The sequence below is a fragment of the Lissotriton helveticus genome, chromosome 10 (assembly GCF_964261635.1).
Source record: "Lissotriton helveticus chromosome 10, aLisHel1.1, whole genome shotgun sequence".
NCBI classification, from domain to species: domain Eukaryota; kingdom Metazoa; phylum Chordata; class Amphibia; order Caudata; family Salamandridae; genus Lissotriton; species Lissotriton helveticus.
The window spans coordinates 204,109,349-204,131,431 of record NC_136071.1 but is presented as its reverse complement, the minus strand read 5'-3'; the positions used below and the strand labels follow the sequence as shown (position 1 = coordinate 204,131,431).

Genomic DNA, 22,083 nt, shown 5'->3' with positions numbered 1-22,083 from the left:
AATGGCCATTCCTCTAAATCAATGTTAAATTGAGTACCTTAAAGCACATAACGAGCTTAGTGCTTCACCTCGAAACCCAAATGTTTCCACGTGTGCTAGATCAGAAAAATCTTGTAACTTGGAAGTATAATGCTTGAGGGCTGGAAGAAAGAGTACAAAAAATATTTATCAACACCAGGTGCCAAAGCAAAAACAAGTCAACCATTTCAACAGCAGTAGGATATAGAGGTGGCTTATTCAGAAGGTGTCTCAGACGCCTAGGTTTACATTATGTGCCTAAACTCCAATTGGACAATGGACCGTCAGTTTAAGGGTTTTCATTTGCCTGGTGAACTGTAAGAAAGCTATTTAATGCTGAATCTAATTTTACAAACTATATGTTTTTTGAATGTGGCAAAGCAGAAGACGTTCATATAATAGGTTTAGGACTGTGTTTAGCACTATACATTCTAAAAGTCTGAAATGTTACTTCATCTAAAGTCTATCATTGTGTTTACAGATTTTCATTTTGGTGAAGCCGGTGGGGAGCAGATATGTATTGCATCAAAGGATAAAGGAGAATATATCTGGTCTTGGAGGTCACCACAAACAACCCCCCAGCAAATCTATGTAAAATCGCAGCTACAAAGATGTTAGTGTTCCCTTAGAGAGTATGGGTGCTAATTTGTGGTAATTATCCTTAGATCATGTCATTATTTAACAAATAACCTCCGAAACATGACAAGCAAAGGGGATGGTAAATGAAGATATAATGCACCATTCACCACAGATACACACCAAACAGCCCCCCCGAGTAGCTCTTCCATCGATGTTACTGTTGAATTAATGCACCCTGACTAGCCAAAACATGGTTGTTGATGTGTGCTGAATACTATGTTAAATGTAGTTTGTGCATACAATTCTCAAAAATCAGAAGAAAAGAAACAAAGGCAGTAACATTACCACTTACTTAGGCCTTCAAAATTTTCTTCTTCTAACCCGGAGCCATTATCGGAAACCTCGATTAGCTCAGCACCATGTTCTTTAAGCTTTATTTCTAATATGTTGAAAAAAAGACATTATTTATACAGATCATAAAAACAATTCAACTGATGCCTCAAAGTTGCATTTCTAATATGTTGAAAAAAAGACATTATTTATACAGATCATAAAAACAATTCAACTGATGCCTCAAAGTTGCATGCATGTTGTATTCTATTAGTACATCAGCAGAGGGTGGTGAATGTTATATTCAACTAACAAGTACACAGATATTAATTATAAATGTTTTGTTCTCCAATATCGCTGCCCTACCACAAGGAAGCCTGTCAGCATCTTTGCCTATTTACTAAACCACATATATCCTGCATACGATGACAGAGAATAAGTACTTTTCAAACTAGTTCAAGTTATGTAAAGGGCACTCACCAGACTACTTTAACCATACCTTGCATCTTCTCCATCCACTGGTTATACCAATGCCTATTACTTGTCTTACATAGCAAAAAACAAATAGTTCCAGTAGGACTTATTTCAAATTATTCAGTAATTTATATAACCGTCAATAGATAATGAACATAATTCAAAAACAACAGGAGATTGTAAGTTCATCTGTGTATTATTTTCTATATAATGATGTAAGATATATACAAAAATTATATATCCTATTTGATCAGCATAGGTGAACATCCATATGACAATTCATATACGGCAACTAACACAAAGAAACTGTTGCTTTAGTTAAGTATATATCAACAGTAAAGAATGACACTTTTGCAGAATATATGGACAATATGTACAAATTATGCCATATGTACATTATTTACAACTATATACATCTTCATAGTACATAGCTTGATGTTGTTTTACGCAATAGAGTGTCAATTCGTCGATGTTTCGGTCTCACACATAGTAAATCATCGAGACCATCCTCAGGACAACAAAGCTCCGACGTGGTCCACCACTCGCTTCAAACAGTCGAGTGTTTGAAGCGAGTGGTGGACCACGTCGGAGCTTTGTTTTCCTTGAAAATTCCACAGTGGCCAATTGACTTTGCCGATAAAAACACAGCTTGATACTCTGGAACTCCCCCCCCTGGTTGTTAATAAGAACACAGGAGGTCATTAAAGGTGTTGACATATTATTCATGGTGCAACTGTTGTCCTGAGGATGGTCTCGATGATTTACTATGTGTGAGACCGAAACATCGACGAATTGACACTCTATTGCGTAAAACAACATCAAGCTATGTATTATGAAGATGTATATAGTTGTAAATAATGTACATATGGCATCATTTGTACATATTGTCCATATATTCTGCAAAAGTGTCATTCTTTACTGTTGATATATACTTAACTAAAGCAACAGTTTCTTTGTGTTAGTTGCCGTATATGAATTGTCATATGGATGTTCACCTATGCTGATCAAATAGGATATATAATTTTTGTATACATCTTACATCATTATATAGAAAATAATACACAGATGAACTTACAATCTCCCGTTGTTTTTGAATTATGTTCATTATCTATTGACGGTTATATAAATTACTGAATAATTTGAAATAAGTCCTACTGGAACTATTTGTTTTTTGCTATTGAAGATACCCAGTTCCGTGGGAATATTGGGTTGCCCTCTTTTGTATACGTATTACTTGTCTTACAGCATGTAAAATTATAGCATTTATAACAACACCTATGACATCATTTCTGAGAAGACAGTGCATGGTACAGTGGCGAGTTGTAGTTGATGTAGTGTGGATAGTGAGATGACAACACTATGTAAAGAGGCGCACGACTTATAGTAAATTGAAGGTGGGGTGTAAATTATAAATTTAAGTTATGACTGGTGGTGCATCGTATCGCAGACTATTTTTAAGTGACAGTGTGAAAATAGTTAAATGGATGTACACAACATTTTGCAGGAACGCAGAATATAATGTGGAGACTAATGCATGGCAGCGACTTGCACTGCCTTGCGTTTCTCCAAATTTACTAAGCATGAGGCAAGCGTGAGGCAAGGGTAACGCAACAGTATGATAAATCTGTCCCTTAGTGATACATTGTGCCACCGTATACCGCTGTAGGAGGCTGGATCTTTATATGATATATTAAAATGAGATATATTGTGTAAAGTTTCAGGGGTTCCCTTATGAGTGAACTGGGGCTTGCTATGGCACTCCCAAAGTGCTGTATTAGGGGGCAATGTGGTCGAGCAGCCTTGGGCTTAACTCAGAGGAGTGCGAGACATCTGAAAATACACACAATGGTCAATAATATGGGACACACGACTAAAGGAGATCCACACCAATTTATAAAAATAGCAAATATCTTTATATATGTTTAGGCATCAGAAGAAAATCATTCAGGTAAGTATGTTTTTTAATATGAATTATTTTAAATTCAAAAAGTCAGAGTTCTGCAATGTTTTTTTTTCTCCAAAAATATTTTTATTTATTTTTTCTGCACAGTGTAAAACCAACCATAAACAATCAAGGTATGCAATAAAGTCAATCAATTGCGCGGAATACATTACATCGCCATCAGACCCATTTCGTACAGCAGGAATTACACGGAGTGTCTGCCCAGCAAGACCCCAGCCCGCTTCATTTCGTACATCAGTTTTGTCTTGGTCCCTCAAGCCCTCTCGTTGGTTAGTGGGATGTGCCTCTACGCTGTGCCTCAGCCTAACGGTGCATGTCCATCTATCTGGGATCGTTGATCTACCTCCCCCATCTATGCCATAATATGTTCTCCAATTTCCCCATACTTTTTTAAATTTCTTGGGACAACCCCTAGCTTTATATGTGACCCTCTACGCTGCCATGTATAGGTCCATCCCCGTCTTCCACTCCTCTATTTGTGGTCCCTGTGCAGACCCCCACTTCCTGGCGATGTCCCTTTTAACTACAACCAGGGCCAGGGCTGCGAAGATGAAGTGAGGACGGCTTAGATCTACATCTCCTGGTATGCCCAGGAGGATACATTTTGGGTCTAGTGGTAGGGTCTCGTTCAGCACCTTTCCCAATTCCAACGTCACTTTCTCCCAATATACCTGAATAAGGGGGCAGCCCCATATAGTATGATAAAAGTCTCCTAGGTCATGGCCACATCGCAGGCAACACGGGTCGCTCGCTCTACCCATCCTGTGCAATCTGGCCCTATCGTAGTAGATCCTATGTAGGATTTTATATTGTATTAGTCTTAATCTGGACTTGATTGCCACTTCCCGGGGATGCATAAGTGCCAATTCCCAGTCCATAGTGTCGAAGGGCCCCAGATGACTTTCCCATGTCTCCCTCAGTTTTGTCAGACGGTCTGGGGCATTATTAATCAAAGTTCTGTAGGTGTAGGACACTGCTTGTTCTTGTAGGTGGTCCTGCAACAGCCGTCTCTCTAGTGACGCATAGTCTTGTAGTGGGGAGGGGAAGGGGCCTTTCGCCTTCCACGCATGTTTTAGTTGCAGATACCTATAGTGTTGTGTGGCGCTAAGTCCGAAATCTGCTCACAGTGTTTGAAACGTTTTGAAGGAGTTGGCCGTCATTACATCCCCCAGAGTAGATATGCCCAGGTTGTCCCACGCTTGAAAGCCCTGTAGCTTATGTATTTCACATAGCCATGTGCAGTGCCATAGTGTGGTCTGTCTCGTGGGTGTGCGGAACCAACCCATGGTCTTGTGTGCACTGTGCCACAGTGCAATAGTCGTCCGGGTGGCCGGAGGCAATCCCGTGTGTGTCTTTCCCCCATACAGGTAATAAAGAGGAATGTGATTTCCCATTTTATAGCGTTCTAGCCTATAAGTGGGGTGAGTTGCTTCCGCATGAAGCCAGTCTGATATCGGGGTGAGGTGCGTTGCTCTGTAGTATGCCTCAATGTCTGGGAGCGATATTCCCCCATTATACTGATTACGGCATAGCGTAGCGAGGGCAATTCTGGGCTGTTTACCTAACCACAGCAGAGATCTTAGTTCCGCGTTAATCGCTTGGAACACTTGTTGCGCGAGGGGGAAATACTCATTTTGGAGAGCATACAGAAATTTTGGGAGCGTGACCATTTTGAACATGGCCGCTCGGCCTAGTATAGTGAGGGGAAGTGTCCTCCAGCGTTGGGCATCTTCTTCAAAGGCTAGGAGGATACGGTGTATATTTTCCTTATAGGACCGCTGCTTGTCCGGTGTTAAATAGATCCCCAAGTACCAAAAACCATGGGTCGCTACCTGCAGAGTGTGGGGTAGGGATGGCCAATCGTACCCCGTCTTGGGACTGAATATGACCGATTTGTGCCAATTGATGGAGTATCCTGAATACGTGCCGTATGTGTTCAGTGCCTCAAAAAGGATGGGGAGGGTAGTTTCAGGGTCGGTAACATAGTATGTCGTCAGCGTACAGGGAAATTTTTACCTCTGCCGCTGACAGTCTAAACCCTCGTACATCTGGACGTTGTCGTACCACACATGCTATTATTTCTATTGTGAGAGCGAGTAGGAGCGGGGAGAGTGGGCACCCCTGCCGGGTGCCTCTCTGTATTGGGAATTCGCGGGACAGCCGACCGTTCACCCTCACTCGTGCCACCGGCGCCGTGTACAGTAAGCGCACCCAGATCTGATACAATGGCCCAAATTCGAATCTAATTAGAGTAGCCTCAAGAAAAGGCCAGTGGACCGCGTCAAACGCCTCTTCCGCGTCTAGGGAGAGTAGGAGATGGGGTTGTGCGCGGGATAGTGCCTCCATCATCCAATTGTGGGTTCGGCGCAGGTTCATCCGGGTCACCCTTCCGAGCATAAAACCTGTTTGGTCTTTGTCTATCAGGTCAGTAATGACTTTTCTCATGCGTAGGGACAGTACCATTGCTAGGATCTTCGCCTCCGTGTTCAGGAGTGAAATGGGACGGTATGAAGCACATTCCATCGGCGGCTTCCCAGTTTTATGTATAGGAACAATGATTGCTCTGTGCAGATCAGGCGGGAGGGTCTCCTCTTCAATCGCGCTTTTAAAAAGAGATAGGAGATGTGGGGTCAGTAGGTCTGATCCCATTTAAAAAAATTCTGCCGGTAGACCATTTGGTCCCGGTATTTTACCGGGTCTCACCCTGGTGAGTTCTGCAAAGTTAACCTATGGGAGAAAAATCATATACGGTTTACTAGTTCCTGTCAGCGACTTACGGGACCCTTCTCCAGGAGTTAAGGTGAGTGGTGGGCAAGGTCCAAGGCAGCACTAGCAGAACACCACCAGCGGCACTAGGGCAGCTGGATGCAAGGTGCAAACAGCATGGGTGCTCAATGTTATCCTATGGAGAACGGTCGCCATAGGAAGAGGCTGCAGGAGGGTACTGATAGACCAGCCTAGTGAAACCATCAAGTGGCTTTGGTTCTTGTAATGCTGGGGGACGTGGGGACACCTTTGGTCCTCTTCTCCTTGGGACGGGGCATCCGGGTACAGAAAGTCTTTGGGGTGAGAGGGCCTGCTAACAGAGGCTGCAGGTGAAATCGTGAAGTTCACAAGGAATCACTCCACAGTGAACTCGGTACCTTGAGGGCTTGAGGACCACACTGACACCATTGGTCCACTTCGCCACGGGCTGGGGGGCTCGGGTGCAGTGGTGCTTGGCGGCGTTGGGTTTTAGTGGGCCGGAGTCCTCTTGATCCTTCTTTTGTTGTCTGCAGGATGGAGGGGACAGTTCTGCTGTCCCTCAGGATGACTTGGTTCCTGGGCAAAGACTGTGAGGTCTCCCGGGTTTTGGGGACTCAGCAGCTGCAGGACAAGCCAACTTTTGGTGCAATAGGCGAAGTCAGCAGTTGCCCCGCAGGGTTGGTCCAAAGTCAGTACCTGGGTCTGTTCTTGCCGTGTGAATCTTCTCATCCGTCATCTTTCTTCAGGATCTGCTCTTCTGGCGCCAGGGGTTCCCCTAAATACTCAATTTAGGGGTTTTAGGGGAGTGTAGGATAGTAGCCAATGGGCTACCGACCCTTGGGGTAACTATGTCCCCTATATGACCATTTCTTTGGAAAGTGGGCATAACCCTGTCCCAGAACTCCTAAGCATGCCGTTACAAAGATGGCTACTTCTGAAAAGTACTGTACACCTCAGTTTAGCTCACCTAAGGGGTAGTACTAGCCTGATGATGGCATGCCTACCTAACTCGTTGATTTTCCCACCTGTTGATGTGCCAAGGGGGCCCTGGACAAAGGGGGTCGGCTTCCTTTCCTGTGAGGGAGCCAGAATTGCATTTCAAAGGTGGCAGCTCTTTGAACTTTGCCGTCTTAGGAAGGCTAATCAGCAGGTCATCCTGTGGGAGGGGATGTGACACCCTCTTCCCGGACAGGCTTTTGTTCTGGGTCTCCTGCGAGCAACCCGCTCTCACCCTAGGAGGTTAGAACAGTGTCTCGGGTGGCAGGCTGGCAGAAACCAGTCAGGGAGCACACCAGAGGCTGGTAGGTTTTCAGGAAGCACCTCTAAGGTGCCCTTTGGGTGCATGTATTGGTAAACCCATCACTGGAATCAGTATGGGTCATTAATATGAGATGTATGATACCAAAATTCCCAATCTTTAGTGAAGCCATCATGTATCTGGGGAACTTGTTTTCGCCAATGTCCAGCACAGGTTTTAAAATGTCTTTCCTGGTCACTTGTACTGGCAGTAATAGGACTGACCAGCACATGGGCATATCTGCTCATGCAGGTATTCCCTCACATGGAATACTCAGCAACCCTGCTTTCGTGCAGTCAGGCTTGCTGTAGGGATGACTTACAAATATTACATGCAGTTTTAGGGTACATGGCACACAGGGATGTGTGACATGTCGTGTTTTCACATTTGTCTGCACCAAGACACGCAGCCTGCAATGGCAGCCATTGCATGAGCTTGGTAAGGGGTCCCTTAGAGTGGCACAATTCATGCTGCGGCCCTTAGGGACCCTCTTTAGTACCTCAGGCCCTAGGTTCCAGGAGTACCATTTACTAGGGACTTACAGAGGATGCTAAAGGTCTTACCAATTGAGGGAACAATTGTACAGTTTTGGAACCCCAGTACTCTTTAGTCAAAGTTGCATCAAATACCAGGCAAAATGTGTGTGTGTGTGGGGGGGGGGGTGTACTGCAACAAGAATCCAGCTCCCTACAAAAGTAGGACATGCAGATGACACAGCAGTATATGATTTTTTTGCAAAATTAAAAAGGCAGCCATATTCTTAGTTTTAGCTGTGCTCTGGGTTAGGGCATGAAATATGGGTAAGTAGGTTTTATTGATATTCCCTACTTACTACCACTTTATTAAAGTGGTAATAGGTAGGGCAGTGTATTTATATATTTTAAACAATTTAGGGAGTACAGAGCTAGTAACTTGCAAGTGCCCTTTTTTCATAAATGTTTATTTTTTTAAGTAGCCCCGCTATTTGTAGGCACTACCACGGCACTGCATTGAGTTTTCTTAAAGAATCAAATATGTAAAAAATTGCAAATACATTGCAGCACACTATTTTTGTGAAATAGAGTATTATAGTGGTTTTCATATTTTACATATTTATTAATTTATTTAAGTACAGCTGTACATCCTAGATGGTACTGTGGTAATCCGTAAATTGTTTTTAAAAGATATAGGGCCAGATGTAGGAAGCCTAATTGCGGTCGGTAACGGCTGAAATTAGCGAATTTCGTCCGTTACCGACCGGAATTAGGCTTTTCAGATGTAGGGGCTCTATTTAAGGATTCGGTAATTTACCGAATCGGTAATTAAGGAATCAGTAAATTACCGATTACTTAAAATACCGATTGATAAATTACCAAATCCACAATGTAGGGAGCACTTTAATGAGTGATTTTCCCATTTCAGGATTCGTTATTTACCACCAACTAAAAGTAGGTGGTACATTTCGAAAACGCTAAAAAAAAGAATTTTTTTACATTTAATAACAGTGCCATGTGGCAGACATACATGCCCTTAGGGCATGTATGTGTGTCACATGTGCTCCCATGCACTATTCAGGGGTGCAACAGGGTGTCAAAGTGACACCCTGCCACCTTTGAATGTTTCCCCCCTTTTATGGAATACCGATTCGGTAATACTTACCGATTAATTACCTACATAGCATTTACCGATTCTAAAATACCCAATCGGTAAAATTCGGTATTTTAGAATCTGTAAATGTAGTTTACCTACATCTAACCCATAGTAACTCATAAATACATTTTCCTAACTATTACCACTTCGGTAAAGTGGTAATAGGTATGGAAAAATATAAAACCTAATCCTTGTTTAGATCTAGGCCCCTAACCCAGAATACAGCCAAAATGTGATAAAACAACATGGCTGCCTATAACATTTGTAAAGGCAGTCATTATCCAATCATATAGGGTCATATGTATCAAAACCAGAATTTGCGATTCTCAAATTGCAATTTTCTGCGAAACGCATTTTGAGAATCGCAAAACCGGATGTAAATAAAAGTTTGCTAATATTTAGCGATTCCCAAAAATTAGCAGAAAATTAATGTGAATACCTAAATTGCGATTCCTTAATTGCGAAATCGCAAATAAGGAATTACAAATCTGCTAATCGTAAATTCAGGTGCAGCTTGATGACATCACAACCAGGAAGTGTGACTGTCCATGCTGCAACTGATTGCCAGAAGCAGAGTGAGAGGCTGGGAGGAGAGCTGAGACACTTGTGCACTGCTTCTGAGTGAGGAGGCATGGACACACAGGACAAGCAGCAGGTGGAGAATGCCAGGAAAAGAAAACAGGTTTAGTGAAAGGGAGCAGGAGGTGCTCATACAAGAAATGGTGGTGAGCCATGAGCTCCTGTTTGACAAACAATCACTGCGTGTGCCAGAGGCACGCAAAAGGAAAATCTGGGCAGACATACAGGAGAACGTGAACTCCATAGGCGTAACCCACCGCAGCGTAGAAGACCTCAGGAAACAGTGGTATGATATGCGCCAGAGATACAAAGTAAAGGTGGCTGCAAGGCTGGCTGAGGCAAGAAAGACCGGTGGTGGGACGTCCGCTGCTACTGATTCAACTCCTTTGGAGGTGTTGGTTGAGGGCACCCTGCTGCCGGAGAGTGTGAGTGGCGTGGCTGACCTGGACAGCTCCGAACCCCAAAACACCAGACAAGGTAAGAAGCATGCTATCACTCCCCTGATACATCACTACCTCACCCACACACCCAGGAAAGACCTAGGCACCAAACACGAATGCAACTCCAGTGCATGCACACAAGCACACACATCAATGCATTATGGGAGATGTAGTCACATGCACCACACCAAACAGTGGATTAGTGACACCCAGCATGGTACAATCAGAATGTGTGTATCAGGAAAGGCAAAATACAGACAGATAGGACCCCATGCAACTCTAAAATGAAACATTTATTGCATAATCAATGTGAGGCAGGACACCAAATTAAAGTGTACATTTACATTCAGAGCACCACCAGAAACACTGGACCCCATGGCAGAAGGAGAGGATGCATCCCACACCGAAGAACAGTCAGGGCAAGAGGAGCAGGAGGAAGGCAGCCAAGTAATCCCGGTGACATGCAGACGGCGCCTCGTAGTATCACCACTGCCACCACTGGAGGTAGATCCACTGGACCGAAGTGTGGAGGATCAGCAAGTCTAGGACCAGCGTCCCTCAATTCATATAGCACAGTCCCATGCCCGTCCCACTCCAGGAATGTCATCCAGGCGCAGGGCACGCCCGTCCACCAGCACAGCTGCCGTAGACGAAGGCACAGTCTTTGCAGGGCTTGAAGGCAGCATGCTAGCGGTACAGCGCCTGCAAGCAAAGGCAATAAAATCAATATAGCGCCAAATGGGGGTGGGCTTCATGGGCATGACGGGTGCCCTGGAGGCACTGTGCACAGAGATGCGGAGAGACCGTGCAGCTAGGCGCAGGGAGAGTCAGCTCCTCCACACTCGCCTGGACATGTACACAAAGGCTGTAAACCGGCTGTCCACTGCCACATCAGTGCAGGCACGTCGCAGTGTCAGCAAAAGATGGCACACTGCAGCCAGGATGTAGCCAAGGCCTGGTACAAGTCACATGTGCGGTGGACCAGCTGCGGGTAGCAGCCACTGGTGGCACAGGACCCCTCAGCTCACTGGAGGATGATGGGCAATCTAGCAGGACCAGCATCACTTCACCCATCCCACAGGACAGACGTCATAGTGTGAGTCTGGCGAGAGCAACCGATGCCTCAGGGGAGGGCAGTGGGCGCCCTGAGCGAGGGGCAATGAGCGGTGCACGCACACGTTGAAGAGCCATGAGTGGCACATGGCAATGGGTGAGGTAACCCATTGCACACTGACTCATGTTTGTGAAAAAGACTTGCACTGTGTGTTTAACATGTGCAAGAACATTTTACTTGCATAGTGTGCACATCAGGCTTTGCGACGGAAACTTTCCTGCGCTGAAAGAAATAAAAACACAGTTATGCACCAATCTGTAGCATTGTGTCATCATTACTCACTTAGAAATAGTTCTGTTTGATCTCATCTTGCCTCTGGCGGCCGGCAGCCGCACCAACACCACCGGCTGGCCTGCAACTTGGAGCTGGTCCCTCCTCATCTGATGAGTCTGAATCTGTGACCTCCACTGGGGTGTCTTTCCTGGTGGTGATGATGTGTAGCATGGCACACGGGATCACGATTTTGCAACATGTCTCGGGACTGTACTGTAGTTCCCCTCCACTCTTATGTAGGCAGCGGAAATGACTCTTGAGTATTCAAATGTCTTCTCATTGGAACAGCGGGTGACTGTGTGGGTACTGTTGTACCTCAGTTCCCCAGCGGTAGCTGGATTCAGGTAGGGAGTCAGGATGAAGTCACGGACAGCATACGCACTGTCACCTGCAGAGTGAGAAGAATCAGGTTAAACACTGTCCTGCCACTGCTGTGCTTTACTGGTGTGTCCTTGTGACCAATGCATTTACCTAGTAGGTAGCCCTCACCAAACTCTCCATTTGTGAGTCGTTGGTGAATACCAATGTGGCGAAAGATGAATGAGTCGCGGGTGCTGCCTGGGTATTTCGCAACTATGTCAGTGATGCATTGCACACTACCTGTATGTTCAGGGAATGGTAGGACTTGCGATTCCTGAACACATACTCATTCTGTGAGGGGGAAAATAGTGAAATGGGTTCCGTCTATGCAGCCAATTATGTGGGGGAATTTTTCTATCTGGTAGAACTCCTGCTTGGTCTGGTCTAGTGCCTGTTGTGTGCTGGGGAATTGGATATGGTGATGCAGCCTCTGTACCACTTCATCAAGGAAAGCGTGGAAAAAGCGCAACAGTGCATTCTGGGAGACCCCACCTGCTGTGGCAATCACCCCCTGAAAACTCCCTGATGCCAGTAAGTGCAGTGAGCACTAGAGCTGTACATAGGTGGGGATGGTGTGTGTCCTGCATGTGGGGTGTTCTAGTATGGGTTTGAGCTCTGCTATTAGGTCCAGGATGCTGTCTTCGTCCAGCCTGTAGTTCACATGGATCTCCTCCACAGTCCGCTGGAACAGGGTAATGCGCGCTCTGAAGATCCTTTTCTGGGATCTCCTTCTCTGTGCAGCAGCTCTGATTTGCAGCCTCCTGGCTATCACATACAGCCCAGCCATTGTGGAAAGGCCCTGTGGCATTGTGGGCCTCTTTAAATAGGTTGCACCTGGTTACCACCTGCTCAGACTTGGTGGTAATTGAGATTAGCAAAATTGCGAATTTAGTGAAATTGCAAATTGCGATTTTTTCATGCATCTCATTTTGCAAATTCGCAATTTAAGTACTTATAAATTGTGTGATTTTTCGCAATTGGTGTGTCGCAGATTGCACGTCCGCAAAAATATTCTCAGAATCTATGCCTCACAAAATTGCTAATCGCTAATTTTGCGATTAGCAATTTTGCACTCAGGATGGCTCTTATACATAGGGATTCTCTGTTCTGCGATCTCAAACACCATTTTTTTGCGATTCGCAGTGTTTTGCGATCGCAAAACAGCTTTATACATATGGCCCTTAATGACTGGCCATCTCCATGTACTGAGATAGTTTCATAATTTTGCATAAACAAATACATTGAAAATGCATTGGGGAAAAATGCGTTTTGGGACCCCCAACCCCTTCTTTCTTTGCTCCGCCTTTACAAGTCAATGCAAAACGTTACATTGTCTGTCAATGTAGAAATAGTTACAGGTCTGCACAGTTTCACGGTGAGTCCTCAAACGTGGGCAAAGTCATTAGCGAGCAAAAATTCAAGGAATTCCTATCTCTGCTAACCCTAACTATAACTATACAGTGGCTACTGCGACCATGTAAACCCTCCGCCCTCACCCTTCTCCCAAAACGAAATATATATATATCAGTTTCCAAGGTCACCAAGTAGACTCTCTAGTGTGCCGGGTGCTGCTATTCGCAGAGGCAATTCCGCGCTCAATTTTTACAACCTCCCAAAGGAATCGTTGCGTACCCGAGAGCCTTGTTGCAAAATTATTTATTCTAAAACCACCAGCAAACGGACAATACCCATTTCAGCCTCACAGGCCTTTGTCAATGTCAGCGTCTTTACTGTAGTGCACGCTTTTATTCAAACCAATCAAACTTGACAGCAAAGATGTGATCGCCACAAACAAAGGACTCCATTGTTATTCAATATCCTACGTGTGTCACTGGCGTGGCTATTTTATAACGAGTATTTTTCTTGCTTTACCAGATATCTTTCTCATCTTACATTCAAAAGGTTTTAACTATTTCAGATTCCTATTGGTTAGTATTATATGATCATTGAGCATTATTTACTTCACAATAATATAATTCATTATACAGAAATCCTACATTGTAATAAAAATATATTCATTTAAAAATATATAGATTAATACATTCACGATATTGGTCATCTTGCCCTGTATAGGCCTATATGGATTCCTCCTCAAACATTGAGTCATTGATAAAATACTATGTCTTATTGTGATGGTTATATCTTCAGACTATACAACCCTTTTTCCTCTTAAAGAACCTCTTAAAACCTTCTGAGCTGTGAGGTGAATAAATATGTTAACCCCTTCGGCGCTGATGACAAAGCCAGCTCGTCATCAGCGTTACCTGCGCTGCGCGGATGACGAGCTGGCTTTGTCATAAACAAGCCATTTTTTTTTTCAGCGCACAGCGGGAAAACGCGGTAGGGGTTAATATATGTAAAACCAACGTAGAGTTGCCTTACTCCATCCACATGTTGCACCGATATAATGCCCTGAATGGGCTTTTAAGAAAGTGACCTAGTGCTAATTCAGACTGTTATAAGGCTGCTGTTGCAAAATGATACATTTCTGCACCAGTACATATTACACCACACACCTAGTCTGTCTAGAGACTCTTGAAAGTGGCAGTGCTAGAAAACATCAAATAAAGAGACTGTGTGCTCTAATTTACCCTATTGTGCCTTATCCCAAATATAATAAAAATATTATAGAAAGTGCTTGGATAGATCGCTTCTCTATACTGATATATGTACTACTAAAAGATCCATTCTCATTTTCATAACAATGCTTATGTGTACCTACGAAAGTGACTACGTGCTCTATGATCTATTTGTGAGGACTAATCTGTAAAAGTTAGTTGTCCTTACTGCAATAGATGAATGATTCACTCTATGCGACTGTTGCTTGTATCCTACATTCAGCCTATATGGGTCCATATTTCTTCATCGCTATCGAGCCAAAAGGCACTCGTGTTCTCATCCTGATGATATATTTCGATTTCAAGTTTCTAAAGGCCCTCACTTTATCTCCTCCTCTTTCTGTTATTGGAACTTGGTCTATATAGAAGAAGTGTAGAGGCAAAATGCTGTGCCACTGGATACATTTCATCTCTGTTGGTTATGGTTTGTGTGTGCTCTAGGACCCTCTCTTTGCCATGAAGATGAGAACATGAGTGCCTTTTGGTCTCAATAGTGATGAAGAATTATTAACCCTTACAGGCTGAATGAAGGATACAAGCAATGATCGCGTAGAGCATCCACACAGATAACTGGAGAGGCCTGGCCCAAACATATGAAGTAATCAGAAGGTCACTTAGGAACTTGGAAGACCTCAATAATGCTAGGGAACAGCTGGGGTCAATGATCGTCACCACCTGATGTGAATGACAATAGACTTGCCAGAGCCACTGTGATTATTGTTGGAGGACCTTAGGTACTCTCCTCTCGTTTTATCTTATTGGTAGGGTTTAGTTTCCCCACGCCCCACCTCTGGCATTAGCTTCAAGAAAGTAGGGAGTTGGGGAGTGGATGTAGCCTTACGGCTAGAGCGGCCATCCTCGAAGCTGGGGAACCAGGTTCGAGTCTGGGCAACGACGCCCAACATCCTGTGATTCTGGGCAAATCATTTAATCTCCCCATGCCTAACAAAAATTAATGTGTCCTTATGTAACGAAACTGGTGCTAATGTAAAGTGCTCTAATACCCGATAGCTTCTGGTCTAGTTTGCGCTATATACAAACTTTAAAAATACAAAAAAAAGGGAGGAGTTAAGTGTGTAAACCACCGTTTAGTTCACTGTTTATGCTAGGTACAATTATGATTATCAGATATCTGGAGTACTGCACTAGAAAGCATACATTGACATTAATATGAAATATCAATGTAATGAGTTAATCCACAAATTACATTGCAAATATTGATGAGCCTGGTCCGATGGCTCAGTGGACTAAAGCAACCACTGCAGGGGCCTGTGTTCGACCTCATGGTCACAGGTTCAAATCCCGGCAGGTCCACTCAGCCTTTCATCCATTTGAGGTCGATAAAATGAGTACCATTGAGTTGGGTAACAATAAACATCTGTTATTCAGCGCCTGCACTCATTCTGGTAATCGTGCGCTTTACAAATACACCTGTTATGTTATGATCTGTTGGCAACGATGTACAAATTGTAAACTTGATTAGAAAAAAATCAATTAAATTGTTTGTTTTTTAAATCTAACAATCCTATGAAAAAGCATTACACAAACCTGTACAGAACATTCACGCACAAAGCTAGAGCCATGTTTTATCAAAAGCACATTAGCCTGGCATCCAATTAAGTAAGAAGTGTTCAAAGTTGTTGAGATTAACCTACAATCCTGCATCAGGACATAACATTATACCCCTTCATTATATCTGTGCTCTGACTTATTGGACTATATGCAACACAAACTTGATACTGTTCTACAAACATTCCAGATCACTGCAGTTTTTTGTCCAATGCCTATTTTGGCAAGTCTTGTATTACTGTTTCAAATTCAGCCCCTGTTTATACTGATGCTCAGCTTCTCCTTATGCACTTTTATGTTGCTATTCCATCTGGCATCAAGGCCAATTGTGTTATATCCACCGAGACTCCCCTTTAGGTCTGCGACCTACATGGAAAATTAGGGTTAATAACAATACTATTATCCTGACTTTTAATAAACTTTGTAACCAATCATTCCCTCAAGGGAAAGCTCAGATAGCAAGGAAACCCATTCTAAAGAACAAAATAACCAATTCTACTATACTGTAGCCCTATCTTCCTTCTACCTTTTCCCACTAAGATAACTGAGAGTACTGTTAATGACTACCTTACTTCTTTCATCGAGGGCCATCAGATACTGGGCGGGGCTCAGTTTAGTATTAGAGAATCTCATGCCACACAGGCCATTCTAGGACCTGCATGAACGATCTTCTCATCTCACAGTGCAAGTAGGAGGAGCTTTTGCATTCTTTCTGTGGCCTTTTACATGGTTTCCCATTCCACCCTCCTCAGGTGTCTTCTGCGGGGGCTGGAATGACAGACTGTGCACTAGATTGGCAAGGCTCACCCCTCACCAACAGCTCCTATGCTATTTCTCTTACTCCAGGAGAATCAGAATTTAACACCATCAACTGTGAAGTCTGCAGTAATCTGCCCTTTATCCTATATGTTCAATTTATCCATGCCCGTTTGCTGCTCTCACATGCTTCTGTGGTTGACATTCTTTGCATATGCCAATGATGCTCAGCCTATTATTAAGCTTGATGAATACAAGTTCAATCTTCAAAAGAGCTCCAAAGACTTCATAGTACCTATTATTAGGTAGATACACGTCAGTTCATTAAAGCTGAATTCTAATAAGGATGTAATTTTCTTTGGTAGCCTCCATAACCCCTGCATTGATGATGGAGGCCAAGAGTCCGCACTTAACAAACCAGTTCACACAACTTGTAATTTGGTTGCCATTTTTTCACATTTGAAATAATTCTTTAATTCTTCATTCTTAAAATGAGGTCTATCTGCTTTTACCTTCTCAAAGTTCTTGGGAAAGTCTACCTCTTCTTCCCTTTTGTCCTAAAACGGTTGAGTTGTTCACACAATTATTGTATTCTACGTGGATTTAAGCAATTACTTATTTTTTGGTCTATCTCAGTATCTTCTTCTGACATTACAACTCGCTCAAAACTCAGCCGTCTGCCTTAGTACAACAAAAGGAGGTCTACAACTCCTCCAAATTGGTCTCCCTTTTCTGGTTTTCTGTGGACAAGCTCTCTCTTTTTCTGTATCATGTGGCTATTCCTAACAGTGTTTTTCGTTTTTATCCAACATCAGTTCCGCCAATACCCTGGTAATCAAAGGCACTGCTCTTCTGTAGTTAACCTTCTGGTAAACCTCCAGGTGCATACTGTCCAGCAGCAGAGACATTCCTTTTCAGGTCTCACCATCAAGGCTTGGCCCCTGCCTTCTTCTTATAGGGCTGGCATATACTACTCTGTTTCCTAAGAATCTCATAACCTGGCTCCTCAAATGTCTTTAAATCGGTTTATCCTGAGAATAATTAACACATTTATGCCAGGACGCCTTAATCTTGGGTCCAAGAAAACTTTAGAAATATATTTAACTGATTCAATCTTTAATAAACGTCTTTATGATTTTATATATTATTTGATATTAAAAGCACAGCACTTGGGAACAGCATGAATATGATTAAAACGGAAATACGTGAAAGGTTCAAACTTACCAATACTAGTGGCGCCAGCATCTAAACTGTTCTCCACCAGTTCTTTCACTGCAGTGCCAACATTGAGTACAACTTGTCCAGAGCAGATCTGATGGACTGATTTACGATCAATAGGCTTAATCGCTTTAGCAAGCTCTGTACTAAAATAAAGCAGATAAATAAATTAGTTCCCTTAATAGTTTCTGAGTAAAAAGTCTAAACGGTTTTCCATAAATATTGTTCACAACCAAGTCTTTCAACAAATTTATCAAACAATTCAAACAAACCGTATTTTAATATGATGTTAGATTAACCTAGATTTGCCTTGTCTTCAGAAGACATGTTCTTCACTGGGACCAACTGGTAACCTAATGTGTTTTATTCTATGGCTTTCAGTATACCTGTTGCTAATATCAGTGAAGGCACAGGTCCTTGGAGTTAGTCGATTTGTGTGTAGGCATTTGTCATTTCTCCAATTTTATTTTAATGTGGTGTTACCTCAGCAACTTCGTGTCAAGCAACAGAATGTAGCAATTTTAGAACACAGAAGTCTGTTTGTCAACCTGTCTTCCCAGTTGATTTTCATACCATATCCCCAACACTGGGAAATATTTTTCAGTCATTCTGCCACATGCTGAAAGGTCAGTCTCCACACCACTGAGTGAAAGGACAGCACCAGAGCACAGGTACACCTCAATTAATAATTACTGAGATTCAAAGCAGCATGGGCAAAAACACAGTTAAATTTATGTGCCCCCGCCTACCTTACTCTTGAAAGTTGCACTACGCTACAAGCCTTTACACAAAATTAATGGGCCAATGAAAGCAACGGACTCCTTTGCTTTGATTGCATTGTGAAGAGAGACAGCTAAATTTACTGGGACCAAATGGGCTACTTATAATACACAAAAAGCTCTCAAAACCAATTGCCCAAAAAGTGCACTGACAGACTCGGCGCAAAAGAAACTAGAATTACTGATATCAAAGTAGTTTCTATCAAGTAGAAAGTTACAGCTAAAAACAGGCATTTCCAATTTCAGGAGGCAGCTACCAGTTGGTAGCAACACAGGAATAATCTCTGTGCCACGGCCTGCAGGAAAGGGTAAAGGGAAAATTCCTAAAGACTTTCATTGTATTGTTGTTTCATCTAGATTTTCCTCATGGAAACAGTTGATTTTGGAACTTGGCCTTTTTTTCTCGCTATCACTTTACTTTTCTCACATTTTGAGACAAAACCTGGCATTGTCTAGCTATGCTGGAAATGTTTTGCTATATGAACAATTTCAGGATAATGCTTTACCTAACAGACCTGAACAAAGAAGGGTTTGGCTTAAGCGCAGTAAGGCTACGCCACATTCATAAGTAACGAAACAAATGCCAATACTGCTCGATTATTTTCTCAAAGAACAATAAAGTTGAGCACCACGTTCTCACCTTAATAGACCACTCTTTCAGTCTTGAAATGTATCTCAGAATTGTCTTTTATTTATTTTAAAGAACCGTAAAACCGAAAAACGACATTATGATCAATTAAATTAAATCTCGATCTGCACCTTCTTGTGTTTTGCTGATTTTTGGCCATGGCCGCTAGAGATTATCTTTGAGCACAACAACTAAATAAGCATTTCCCCCAACAGCAAATAAACAAAAGAGAAGAGAAGAAGCCTCGTACAACCAAGCTGAGTTTGGATATCAGATCGATCGATAGGACATACAGCACACCTGCTCCATCAAAGTGAGTTAAAACCACCTTAAATGCCTTTTATTGGAACAATAACTCCAGAACCCAATTCTGACAGAGATACATTCATTTTTTGCCCACAGTTCAACCACATACAAGAATCCAAGAAAGCCCTACAGGTACTGCATGAGTGTGTACTGGTTTGAATGTTGAAGTTGAGAGTCATTTGCCTGCTGTCACTGACTGAATGTTCCTCTGATTTTTATGTTTTCCAGATAAAATCTGTTATGGTCCTGAAGAGAATCCCACGAATTCAAGGGATTCGAAACGCGTCGACCTTGTTGTTGTTGATCTTGTTGTGTTAAATCTTGTTTTGTGTCTTCAAATAATATCCCTCCCAATATCGTTAGGGCAATCATGGTTGTAAATATAAAGTAGAAGATGGCCTAATCACCTTTGGTGATCATAAGAAAAAGTACTCATTATTTTTCTTAAAACCCTGGATTGGGAAATAATTTAGGATTCAGGGATTTTATCTTTCCCATTGTTTCTTACACATCACCAAGCTTTTCCCCCCCACACCAACCTTAACTTATGTTTTTCATTTTTGTATGTATGCTGATACAAAGACGTCGTACGATTCTGATGAATGAGTGTTGAATCAACGTTTGTTTTCTTTTGCATTGTGTGCACATCCTCCCTGACACCCCCGTGTACATATTCACAAATGTATCTTAATCATTGGAGTCTTTCCTCCTAATTGTAATTAGTATAAATAGGTAGACTTATTTCCTCTTTTTTTGATATATTAATGTCGGATGTTATAAACTAAGAGAGAAAACTCTAAAAAAAATCTTTAAAATAAATAAAAGACAATTCTGAGATACATTTCAAAACTGAAAGAGTGGTCTATTAAGGTGAGAACGTGGTGCTCAACTTTATGAGAAAATAATCGAGCAGTATTGGCATTTATTTTGTTACTTACCTAACAGACCGGCAGTTTGCAAGGATCATTCCTTATGCAAGATGTGATTTTGCAAAAGGTACAGTTACTCACCACTGGAAACTTGGACCACTTATTTTTACTGGAGACATCTAAGCTGAAATTGCCTATAAAAAATATAGCTATTGTTTTGCTACTCTGAAGGAATGGACAATGCTATCCTGGTTTCGACAAATGAGGCCCAAATGGCCCATTCCTACTTTGGTGCTGACTGAAAACTCCATTCGTCTTTTATGCACCACTTGGTCTTCTTTTTGGTCTCCATTTAGTTTTAGTAAATATGTAGTAACAGTACTTGCTGGGAGTTTACAGCTATCTAGCCTAATCTTGCACGTTGGGTGGAGGTACCTTTAATTTTGTAATTAGTTGTTCTCCCATTTGTTGAGTGATGGGTTTTAAGATGAATTGTAGACTTTCGGTAGTAATGAGGATTACAGAGAGGTCAAGAGTGGGGCCCAGGGCAGATTTCTAAGGGCTGTTAGTGGCAGCTGTTTGGGGGCGGTTCCTCTGCAAGGAGCCGGGTTGGGGGCAGTTGGGGTAGCAGAGTGACTAGTAAGAAAGGAGACAAAAAACATACCAGAATGCTAATTGCTAGTCTGGAAACATTTCAAATTTTTCCAAGTACAGATAACAGTTTCAACATTGCAGGCAAGTGGCAGTCAGTTTTAGATATCTCAGATATCATTACCAGTATGAGGCCCAGACCTTTTTTGCCGCCAAAGACCTGTATTTCATATAAAGATTGTGGGCTATTTTCTACGGTGGGTCCTCTTTGGGCCATCTCTAGTCAGGTCGGAAACCTGGCTGGGGTCGAATAGCACTGATTAGCCTCTCATGGACATTTCATTGATCCTTACAAGATGCTTGGGGTGACAGGTCTACACTCAGGCAAAAAAGGTTACGTCATTCATTCTATATAAAGGACCAAATACATCACAAAGGAAATTGCAGGTTGGGAAGAGCTCTACAACCTTTCTGATGATTAAACCTTTAAATGGATTATAAGCTTAACTACATAAATAGACTCTGATCCATTTATTCTAAAAAGTGTGTAAGGCTCCTTCTTCATCTAATGAAGATGTTGACAATATACGATTGTTATTTGTATTTGCAAGTCCACTCTACTCGCAATCTGACTGCGATTCTCCAAATGTATTGGGTAGGGTCAGATGTGATACATTCCATGGTCACTCCTGATGATGCTCCTTTGACATGGTCAGTGGACAGGGCGGCCATCATTGGACTTTCAAAAAGGCTTTGATCTCATTTGTATCATAACTTTGGTTTAATAACAACAAATAAAAGGAATTATCTTCAAAGCTGTGATTGCCATGGCCTGGCATGCAGCCTAAGCTTTTACTTGAGGCTGCACTGTTGGGTACGTGACACGTAGGAACAAGATTCACTTGTAAGCAAGTCATAAATGTATAACTTCCTTATGCAATTTGGGAG

At 42.6% G+C, this 22,083-nt stretch overlaps 1 protein-coding gene across 1 annotated transcript in view; it reads right to left on the bottom strand.

Moving 5' to 3' along the window:
* PMS2 (PMS1 homolog 2, mismatch repair system component) overlaps positions 1–22,083 on the bottom strand; it is a 124,146-nt gene that overhangs the window by 67,843 nt on the left and 34,220 nt on the right. The window contains exons 2-4 of the mRNA XM_078665148.1: positions 17,969–18,108; positions 950–1,036; positions 38–140 (exon numbers count right to left, since the gene is read on the bottom strand). Coding sequence (XP_078521274.1) covers positions 38–140; positions 950–1,036; positions 17,969–18,108 — 330 coding nt within the window. The remainder of the gene's footprint in view (positions 1–37; positions 141–949; positions 1,037–17,968; positions 18,109–22,083) is intronic.